This window comes from Orycteropus afer, unplaced genomic scaffold, assembly GCF_000298275.1.
Source record: "Orycteropus afer afer isolate SDZICR_OR568_19922 unplaced genomic scaffold, OryAfe1.0 scaffold00174, whole genome shotgun sequence".
Taxonomy (NCBI): domain Eukaryota; kingdom Metazoa; phylum Chordata; class Mammalia; order Tubulidentata; family Orycteropodidae; genus Orycteropus; species Orycteropus afer.
The window spans coordinates 4,641,848-4,652,187 of record NW_006921761.1 but is presented as its reverse complement, the minus strand read 5'-3'; the positions used below and the strand labels follow the sequence as shown (position 1 = coordinate 4,652,187).

Below are 10,340 nucleotides of genomic sequence, written 5' to 3'. Positions count from 1 at the left end.
GAGTGCGGAGGGAGCAGGCGCCCGGGCCGCGGACGCTGCGCGCGCGGAGGGTGGGGGTCTGCGTGCCGTCCGGGCGGGGGGCGAGGGTAGAGCCCTCCCGAACTCCCGGGGGAGGGGGTAGTAGGGGGCCTCCCCAGCCGTGGAGCTGCGGGGCGCCCACGGGGGCGACGCACAGCGACCGCGGGGACCCAAGAGGTGAGCGGGCCAGGGGCGGCAACGCCGGCCCCCAGGAGGCGGGGCCTGGCCACGCGGGTACCCCTACAGCCCCTCCGGAGCCCCCGGTTCTGGGTCTCGGTCCGGAGAATGGGCCCAGAGGCCTTGGGAAAGGGCTCCCCCTGCTGGTGACGGGGCGTCCCGGGGGCTCGCCGCGCGGGGGGGAGGGGGCGCTGCCTCCCCACCCCCACGCCATGATCCGGGTCCTGCGGATCCCCAGGGCCCGAATGGGGGCTTGGAGGCTCCGGACCCCGCAGCCTAGCCGAGCAGTCTCAGGTGCGGGGTTCACCTGCCCCCCTACACCCCACAGAGCCGGTCATGCAGGGGTGGGGTAGGGGCGGGGGCAGGTAGCGGGGAGGGCGCATCCACGGTGCGTTGGGCTGCGGGCGCTGTCTGTCTCGCTCTGCCTTACGCCCCTCCCCGTGGGCCCTGACGTCCTCTACCCCCCCCCTTTTGGGAAACGTGCATCCAGGACCATTGCCCCTGCAGTCGATTCTGGCCCCGCCTCCCAGGTGGGGGCTGTGGTCATGCTGGTTGGGTAGATGGGGACAGCAGGGCCCATGGCGACACTCGGAGGGGACCCTGAAGTTACTGGGCCCTGGAGGCGCGCCAGCTCCCCCCCCCCCAGCCGGGCTGTGAACCAAAGGGACTCAAGATCTGCCCTCCCAGACAAGGCAGCTTCCAGGCCTGGAGGCAGCTTGACTTTCAAAAATCGAGTCTCTTTTTTAAAAGTCCCTATCCTCTTGTAAACACCTTTAAATAAGCATGCTGATGCCGTGGACAGGTGTTTGGACAATTACATGAAGGGGAGGCTGACCCCAGGGGCCTTATGGGCCAGCAACCCTGGGCTTCCACACCAGCCTCCACATCCACCCATCTCCACCATTTTTTTTCTTTCCTAGGACTTCCTAACAGTGCTCCCCCCAAAAATTAATGTCTAGATCAAGACCTGCCTCTGCCTAGACATTCCGCTGAGATGCCCTACTGCCCCCCAACTCAGTCCCCTCCCCTTTCCACCCTGCCACCTGTTCTGCGGCCAGAGATGGGGCAGGGGCGCCGCACCCTCCCCCGCTGCCCTCGGGCCTGTGCAGGATGGTGTGAGGCTGTGGATAACACACTGCCCATTAGCAGTGACCTCACCCCGTGTCCTTGGGGAGCTGTCGTCGTCCCCCGGGGCCAGCCTCGGCTCAGCCACCAGCATGGTTGTCACTGTTTAGGGGACTGACCAGCCCAGTGGGAGGAGGGGAGACACTGTGGCTGGAAGAAGGTGAAGACACTACCTCTACCACTGGGCCCTGCGGGGCTGGGCCACCCATGGGGAGACCCACCATTTGAGAAGCACTCATGCAAGGCCTTAGATGGGGCACCCAGGACATGGGGGGCTCACCAGCTCACAGACCCCTGGCTGCACACATGGGGAGCCCGCAGCTCCCCCCCCCCGGGGCTCTTTCCTCCCCAGAGCAGAGATGAGGCAGCCCCACTCCAAAGGTCCCGCAATGTGTCACAGCCGCTTGGTGCCTCACACACCCAAGGAATTCTCACTGGCTGCCCTGGCTCCAATGGCTGGGGGGCTGGGCCAGTACCCCCACCCCCAGGGCTCCCCCAGACCCCGTTCTGGGGGCTCTGGAGGCTCCACCCACTCAAATCCCAGGCCTGTAAGAGCCCAGCGTGGGAAAAGCCACCCCATACAGGCCCCGCTCCAGTGGGCACCTCCTGTCAGGCTAGGGCCTGCCCCCTGGCCCACAGGGACGGTCCCCATTGGGCTGACTAGCTAACAGGCTCAGAAGGTTCAGGTCAGGCAGGAGGGCTGAGGCTCTGCCTGGCACTTCACCTCACTGACACCCGTGACCCCGATGGTGTGGGTGGGGGGCGCTGCAGGGTGCCGAACCTGGAGGGAACTGGCCCAGGGGTTGCCCTGTACCCCACCTTCCTCGAGTGACTTGGGGCTCTGGGAGTAGGGCCCAGATTCCTCATGCCCTGACACAAGGCATCAGCTCCCTGCTTCTTGCCTGAGCCTGGCATCACCACCGTGGTCTGCTCTGGGGCTCTTGATTGGCGAGGTGTATATGGGGGGCATGGCACCTGCCTGTGGGGGACTGCGGGGGTCTGCACTGGGACTTAGGGAGACACTGTTTTGTGCTACAGGCCCCCTTGAGGAGCAGGCTGGCCCCCAGAGAGATGGCCGTGTGGAGCTCCCGGGAGCTGCTCCTGGTGCACTTCCTGGTCCTGGCTGCGGGTGGTACGGACCACATCTACCGGCCAGGGTGAGCTGGGGCGCCAGGTGGGTGGCCAGTGCCAGGGGCCCTCCCCAACAGCCCCCAGGCTGCAGGAAGATGCGGTTCTGCCCTCCAGGCCCCTCCTGAGGGCCCTGCCCCGCCCGTGGCAGCAGTTGGGGGGGGGGGGCCTGCTCCGTACGTATTCTTGGCTCCCTTGGGTGGGACCGGAAGGGCCTTGGTTCCGGGCTCCCTCACTGACCCCCAGGCATCCCCAGCCGAAGGGTGTGTGCCGTCAGGGTGCCAGAAAGTACAGTCTCCGAGTCCTTCGTGCAACGGTTGTACCAGCCTTTTCTCACCACCTGTGACGGGCACCGGGCCTGCAGCACCTACAGGTGAGTGCCACCCCCGTCGGAGCTCTGCCTGGCCCGAGGGCCACCCAGAGCCCACCACCCCCGCCTGGTGAGAAGGCGCCCGCCGGCCCAGGTGGGAGAGGGCCCAGCAGCCCGTGCAGGGCCTGAGCTCCAAAAAGCCCGTCTTCTCAGTCCCTAGAATTCGTTACCACCCTAAAACAGGGCCTCTAATTTTCAGGGAACCCCCAGTTTAGAAGGGTTGTCCATCCAGTTACAGGGTGCCCCCTGCTCCCCCTGGGCTTCTCTCTGCTGGGATGAGGTCCGCCTCTCAAAACTGGCTTTGCTCATTCTGGCCCTACCCTTGGGGCTCCAGTGGGCACCCCTCTCTCACAGCAGCCCCCACAGAAGCAGTAGGCTATCCCGCCCCCCGAGATACCCTGTCGGCCCAGCTGCACCAGCTTGAGAGCTGCGAGTCCTTATTCTGAGCCTTGAGAATCTGACTTCAAGAAACTTTGTTCTCCTTTGAGGCGCCCTGGTGAGACACCCTTCTCCTGGCTGAGAAGGGGGGACCCAGAGCCAGTATAACAGGCCAGGGGCAGCATGGGGGGTGGCAAGTCCGCTGTTGGGCTGGGAGGGTACTGGGGTCTGAAGGCCAGCCCAGGCCTCTACAGTGGGCTCAATGGGGAGCTCTCGGGGTCCCACCTGGGAGCCCCAACCTCAAGGGCTTCCCAGGGAGTGCTTGAGCCCACCTAGTGTGAGATGCCTATGGCCTCCGGGCCAGAGCTCAGGGAGGACCAAGTGCGGTGTGTGTGTGGGGGGGATACAGGGAGCCTGCTGGGGCCTCGGTGAGGCCCTCCCCTTGGACACAGCTACCCCTGACTGTAAAGGAACCCAGCAGATGGGACAAGCAGACACTGACCCCCCTCGCTCTGGGGCAGCCATGCACTGGGGCCCTGGCCAAGCCTCAACCCCCCTGAGCCTCAGTGAGGGAGGGTCTCTGTAGCAAGGTTGGCTGCTGTCCCTGGGGGCAGTCCTCTGAGGTCCACCCTACGGTGATGGCTCTGGGTGGCTTCTGGAGGCAGAACAAGTGTGCCACTTTGGTGTTATCTGGGGAAACAGGTGGTACCCACGGAGGCCACCCAGCCCCTACGCCCGGGAGAGTCCTGCCCGCCAGGCCCCTACACCCGGGAGAGTCCTGCCCTCCGAGCCCCTACGCCCGGGAGAGTCCTGCCCTCCGAGCCCCTACGCCCGGGAGAGTCCTGCCCTCTGAGCTGCAACCCCTCCTCAGGACCATATACAGGACGGGCTATCGCCGCAGCCCCGGGCCGGCCGTGGCCAGACTGCACTACGCCTGCTGTCCCGGCTGGAAGAGGACCAGCGGGCTCCCGGGGGCCTGTGCAGTAGGTGAGGGCCTCGGCCCAGGGCCCTGCACCACCCACAGCTAGTTAACTGGTAGCCGCTGCCCAAAGCTAGTACCCAGTTATCAAGTGATGCCTTCTCCAGACTCAGGCAAAGGACCCACTGTGTTTCTCTAAGGAGTAAAGCACCTTCCAGCCAGTGTCCCTGCAGGGCCCTGGGGCTCCCCAGTGGCTGACAGCCTCCCTCATCCACAGCAATATGCCAGCCACCATGCCAGAACGGAGGGAAGTGTGTCCTGCCAGGCCGATGCCACTGCCCTGCCGGGTGGCAGGGGAATACCTGCCAGACAGGTAACACTGGCCTGGCACCCCCAGCAGCGGTGGTGGTGTGGGGGGGGCTGGGCTGGGTGCTCTGACAGAGCCTGGGTGTGTCAGGGGGCAGCTGGGCTGGGTCCTATGAGCACAGCCCTGCTTGTCCTCATACAATGCTGGCCGAAAGGATCCCTGGGAGGCTGAGTGTGGGTGGCCCCACCTCCTGCAGGTGCAGCCCCTGCCTGACACCTGCTCCTGGCTTCCCAGATCTAGATGAGTGCAGCTCTGGGCGAGACAGGTGTCCCCAGCACTGCGTCAACACTCTGGGCAGCTACTGGTGCCGGTGTTGGGAGGAGCACCACCCGTCTGCAGACGGGACAGTCTGCCTGCCCATGGGAGAGCCCCCCACGGTGGCCCCCAGCCCCACACCAGGTGAACTCCCTACTCACCCGTCCCCTTGCTGGCCGGGAGGATGGGCAGGGGGGCTCTGAGAGTGGACAGCAGCATGGGGGAACAGGTGAAAAAAGTCAGCAGGAAGGGCCTGCCCCAACTCAAAGGGCTGATCCGGAACATTCCAGGCAGGCGGGCGCTCCACCAGGCGGGGTGGGGAGCACTTTCCCGGGCGGGCACTGTGGGCACGGTTGCCAGGGCCTTGGTTCAGCAGAAGACCCAGCCTGGGCCCCTCCGGCCCGGCCTCCGGGGGACAAGACCTCCGGCCACCGGGGGACGAGACGCCCAGCCCCGCTGGCGACGAGGCATTATTACTTTTGGTACGCGCTGTGACACGTCAAACTCGTACCGTGAGTAATAATGCGATGTCGACAGCCTAGCACTGGATGCGCAGCACGCGCCACCTCGCACGTTGACGGACGCCAAGACGAGGGCCGGGGGTGGTGGTGGTGCGGAGGGGCCCCTGGGGGCAGCCTAGGGGTGGGGGAGCAGCCTGGACAGGGGCTCCGGCTGCGCTGACCCTGCACCCCGCCCCCCAGGAGTGGACAGTGTGGTGGAGCAGGAAGTACGGAGCCTGCAGTCCAGGGTGGCCCTACTAGAGCAGGTGAGGCCACAGGGCGGGGTGGTGGGGTGCTGGTCAGCAGTGGGGACCCCTGCTGCAGGGAGCAGCAAGGTTGCTGGGCTGGGCAGTTGGGGTCTGAGGTTGCTACCCACAGCCCAGACTCTGACTGGGAACCCCAGGTCAGAAGGAACCAAGCTTGGCTCCAGCCCAGCCCACACTTGGCCACAAGCCTGTACGTGCTTGGGGTGCCCCCCCATCCCCAGGCTCTTCAGAGCAGGAGCTCCCTCTAGTGGAAGCCTGGGGTGCCGCAGCCAAGAGCTGGGCCTGCCTCCCTGAGCAGCCCCGTCTCCCAGCAGAAGCTGCAGCATGTGCTGGCCCCCCTGCACAGCCTGGCCTCACGGGCCCTGCAGCTCGGGCTTCCAGACCCAGGCAGCCTCCTGGTCCACTCGGTCCAGCAGTTGGAACGCATCGACTCCCTGAGTGAGCAGGTCTCCTTCCTGGAGGAGCAGCTGGGGGCCTGTGAGTACCCCCCACCCAGACCCGGGCCTAGGGCCACCTCAGGACAGGGCTGGCTTTGGGTGGGGGCAGAGAGTAGCCAGCCATAGACCTACTGAGGGAACCTCAGAGCAGTTCCCGACATGGGCTGGGAAGGGTGAGGGGTGGTGAGCCCCAAGTCCCCCCAACATGGGCTGGAAAGGGTGAGGGGTGGTGAGCCCCGAGTCCCCCCAACATGGGCTGGAAAGGGTGAGGGGTGGTGAGCCCCGAGTCCTCAGGCCCTCTGACCTCACCCCCCACCATAGGCTCCTGTAAGAAGGAACTGTGACTGGCCAGGCCCCCTGGGAGCCAGCCCCATCTCTGACTCCTGACAGCCTGTGGGACCTCATCTCCTCGCCCACACCCTACCCAGCTGCCATGGCTGGGCAGCCCGCCCGCAGCCTATTCCTGGCCAATAAGCCACATGAGCAGCACGCTTGGAGATGGGACCCTCCCTCTGGTGTGTGAACCCCGCCAGCCCTCACCCTTGCCTCCGAGCCAAGCCCAGGCCAACCAGTACCCCACTGCCTAGCAACCTGGGTGAGCCCCACTGTCCCCCACAGCTGAGGGAAGGTACGAGGACTCCCTGCCGAGTCCAGCTGGGTTCCTTCCTGGGAGGGGCCCCCGTCCCCTGGTCTGTCAAATAAAAATGAGACTTGGGGTGCCACTGGGGGCTGGTACCCCCCCACACACCAAGATACCTGGAGGCGTCTACTGTTATCCTGGGTCAGCAGGCTGCCCCAGCTCCATCCTCAATCCTCACCCCTGAGGAGCCAGGGCTGGCCTTAGCAGGTTAGCAACCCACCCTCCAGCAGGGCGGGGGGAAAGACCCCCTAACCCACTGCTGCAGGCCAACTGGAGGGAGGAGGGGTAGGAAGGGTCTCCTGCCGCCCCAAGAGGGACTCTGTTCCCCAGCTCCAAAATGGGCAGGGCAGGAGCTCCTGTGGAGGTGACCCTGGCCATGGAGAGACCCCCCAACCAGAGGCCAAAGGGGCTCCAACAACCTATAGCCTCCTTCCGTCCCCCCCAGGCTCCCTCGCACACCCACTACCCCCAGCTGGCAGACATTCACACCCACTGAAAATCCAACGCCACAGAGAGGACACTGCCTCCCAGCCTGGGGGCTCCTACAATGCGTCCCCACCAAGGGCGTCCCACCTCCCCCTTTCCCAGTGACCAGAGCTCCCCAGAGGTTTTTAAGAGTGGTTTATACAAATAGCCAAGCACAGCCCCACGTCTACAGCCTGTCTTCTTGGCTGGTGGCTGGATCTGCAGACTCCCCCCTCAGGCTTCCTGCAGCCAGGCTGGGAGACAGGCTGATGCAGGCAGCCTGGCCTGGGAACCCGTCCTCTGTACCCCAAAGGTCCCAGACAGCTTTATCAGAGCCCCCGCAGGGAGGCCTGCTCACACAGGTTGGTCCCAAGGCTTAAGGCCTGCTAGCTCAGCCCATCACGGCTGCTCAGGCTGGAGAATGCTTACACCCCGTGACTCAAGAGGCCTGGGGGTCCGTCCCTCAGCGCTGGAGGGCTCGCTCGCCCAGCCTCCCTCTGAGGGAAGTCAGTGGTCTCAACTTGAGGTTAGCAACAGGAGGGGCCGCCCATGCCCACAGCCCGATGAATGGCCACAAGCAACAGAGGAGGCACGGTGATGTCTGGTACTGTCTTCTGCCAGCCCCCACCTGTCCTGCCCACCTGCAGCCAACTGCCGTGGCTACTGGGCTGGCTGGGCTCACAGTCCCTCGCTGGCCCCATTTTCCTGTGGCATCTTGGACACGCGGAAGAAGGTGTTCCTCATGTCCCGGTGACAAGTGTCCATGAGCTTGGGGATGTCGGCCACGGTGAGGCCGGTGGTGGGGACAGCGTCCAGCACTTCCACCTTAATTGTTCCTGTGAGGGGGCAGGTGTCAGCTGAAGCCCACCATCCAGGCGCACGACCGACCGCTAGGCCTCACGGGCAGCCTTTGTGGGCTCTCCCCTGACACTGCAGAGGCCTGGTCTCTTTATTTGTTTTAATGGAGGTGTGATTTAGACACCACAAGATGCCTGCAGTTTGGGGTCGTGACACTGGTATTCACCCCTGTATCACCACCCACCATACAGAATGTTCCCACCCCCCTGCACCCCTGCTGGGTCGCCCCCACCCCTTCACTTAACACCTGTCCTCCACAGATGTGAGGGAGCTGCCCTTCAACTCTCCACCTTCCCACCTGGGGGCTGGGTGCCCATGGGTAGGGGCACGGCACCCCACCTGGAACCTGGGCTTGTAGGGGAGGGGCAGAGGCCTCAAGCTCTGTGGCCAGTGGGTGCCAAGGTACCTGGAGGCCCCAGATCCAGCCGGGCTGGCCCCACCACCTCTACCTGGAGATTGGGGTCTGACTGTATCAGCTTAGAGACCCCCCCTCACCGCAGCACAATCTGTGTGAACCTGGCAACCCTTTTGGAACCTGTTTTCTCGTCTTAAAAATGGGGGCAATACCACCTGCCTCGAAGGACCGCTGGAAGACTTAATGAGATGGGAGGCTGGGACGCTCCGCCCACCCATTAAGCCACCCATCCATCTATCTATCCCCCAACCAACCAACTACCTAACCATCCATTCACCCGTCCACCCATCCGTCTATCCAGTGTGTGGTGGAGTGCTGGCCACAGTGCCCACTGGAAGTGGGAAACACATCGGGGCCCGTGACCCCAGTGGACCTGCATGCGCACGGGGGGCGGGGGTACCTGAGGTGAAGAGCTTAGTCTCAGGGTTGTAGAAGGAGGAGTAGGAGGAGTAGACCACGGGGATGATGGGCACCTGTGGGCAGGGAGATGGGAAGCTGAGCGGCCCTGGGACTGGCAGGTACCCCCAGCGGACAACGAGCTCACAGGGGGCACCCCAGCCAAGGACAAGCTCACGGGAGGCCATCCGCAACACTGGAGAGGTCCCAGGGGTCCCTGCGGCTGCACCACCTCTTCCAGGAAGCCTGCCGGCCCTTCTGTGCTAGCTCAGGGGCCTGTGGTTCCGTCTGCCCCCTCAGGCCCACGGCCGGTCTGGTTCAGCTGGAGAAGGTTCTTAGGTCTTCCCCACCTGCCCCAGCCCATCGGTTATGAACAGCACTGTGTGTGTGTCTATGTGTGTATCAGACGTAATCACTTTGAGAACTAAGAGCAGCAGGTTAGGCTGGGAGAGAAGCAAGCACAGAAAGAGGACCCAAGAGCTCCCAGGAGACACTAGAGAAGCTCCCCAGAGTGACAGGGAGCCGGCCCCACCTCTGACTACCAGCCGCCTCAACTGAGGGAGAATACACTTCGTTTGTTACAGCCTCTCACTGCGGTGTTTCTGCTAATGCAGCTTTGCATGACTGAGACACCCTCCCCCGTCCCCTGGACACAGGCAGCCCGAGCCAGGGAAGGGGACTGAACCTGAAAGAGTCCCTGGAAGACACCAGGTTCAAGTGCAAGGGTGACTCCAATGTCCAATGTCGCCTGGGGTAACCATTAACCTGCAGCGGACAGGTCAGGGAACCTGTCCCAGGCACAGTTGGATGGGGTGGGGGTGGGGCACAGATAAGACCTGAGGGCCCTGGGGCAGGGCCAGGAAAGGGTGATGTTGTCTCAGCCCCAAGCTATCTCAGTCTGGGCTCCCAGCCTGCCCTCCATGCGAGTGATGTCAGCCCAGGGAGGTGCCCCTCACCCCTTGGGGGCTGGTCACAGATGGAAGGAGCGTGCTTGGGCAGCCCTGGGGTCAGAGCCCAGGGCCCCCATCTCCAGTCCAGGTTGGCTCCACCCCCACTGCCTGCCCACTGCCCATGGTGCTTGAGCCCCTGCTCCCAGCACAGCCCCAGGGCCTTCACCCTGCTTTGCAGAGGCACTAGGGGGCGCTAGAGTGCCCCCCCAGGCAGAACAGAAGCAAAGACCATGGTGGGGTCCACCTGCCCAGGGCCTGCCTCCCGCCCAATGGGGCAGGATGGAAACTTCTCTCCTGCTCCTACTTGGAGCACCCCTAGTACCAGGGGTGGGGGGGCAGGGGACCTGCCCCAGAAGCTTTCACCCCACTGAGCCCCCCAGAACAGCCTCCTTGGCCACCACTACCAAATCCAGGATACCCTGGGGCACAGAGCACCCCTGGAGCCAAGTCCCACTGCGGGTAGCTCAAAGCTTCTCTGAGCAAGCCTGGCACAACGGCCCACCCCAGCCCTGGCCCAGCCCCCGTAACTAGGAGACAGGCTCCATCCATCCGTAACTCCCCTGTTCTGAAACAAGGGGGAGAGAGAGGAGGGAGGAGGGAGGAGGGAGGGATGGAGGGAGAGGCCCACGGATGCCCCGAGCCTCCCACATTGGCATCCTGCCTCCACTGCCCTGAC

The 10,340-nt window shown here is 64.3% G+C and overlaps 1 protein-coding gene across 1 annotated transcript in view; it reads right to left on the bottom strand.

Annotated features, from left to right (window-relative positions):
- Positions 1 to 7,723: 7,723 nt before the first annotated feature.
- AGPAT2 (1-acylglycerol-3-phosphate O-acyltransferase 2) overlaps positions 7,724 to 10,340 on the bottom strand; it is a 13,081-nt gene continuing 10,464 nt past the window's right edge. Inside the window, exons 5-6 of the mRNA XM_007946929.1 lie at positions 8,719 to 8,791; positions 7,724 to 7,881 (exon numbers count right to left, since the gene is read on the bottom strand). Coding sequence (XP_007945120.1) covers positions 7,724 to 7,881; positions 8,719 to 8,791 — 231 coding nt within the window. The remainder of the gene's footprint in view (positions 7,882 to 8,718; positions 8,792 to 10,340) is intronic.